At 18.0% G+C, this 244-nt stretch overlaps 1 protein-coding gene across 1 annotated transcript in view; it reads right to left on the reverse strand.

The window, feature by feature from the left end:
- Nucleotides 1–233: 233 nt before the first annotated feature.
- Nucleotides 234–244, reverse strand: part of ENU1_155540 (hypothetical protein) — a gene marked incomplete at both ends in the record, with an annotated part of 2,187 nt that continues 2,176 nt past the window's right edge. Inside the window, one exon of the mRNA XM_008860714.1 lies at nt 234–244. This exon is cut by the window's right edge and continues 2,176 nt beyond it. Coding sequence (XP_008858936.1) covers nt 234–244 — 11 coding nt within the window.

The raw sequence follows: 244 nt of genomic DNA on the forward strand, positions 1-244 counted from the left end.
AGAATAATGTCAGAGAAAAGAAACAAATAATTTGTTTTATAGTTGTAAACAAAATAAATTGAAGAAATAGCGAGAAAGAACAACAAAAAATAAAGAATAAAATGAGATTTACAATACAAATATAATAAAAATAAATCAATCAAAAGTAGAGTTAATTAAATGTTGTTACTTTTGAAAATGACATTATTAATGACATTAAAACAAAGTATTTAACAACATAAAAGTTGATTTAATTAATTTATTA

The sequence above is a fragment of the Entamoeba nuttalli genome (assembly GCF_000257125.1).
Source record: "Entamoeba nuttalli P19 unplaced genomic scaffold asmbl_6509, whole genome shotgun sequence".
Taxonomy (NCBI): Eukaryota; Evosea; order Mastigamoebida; family Endamoebidae; genus Entamoeba; species Entamoeba nuttalli.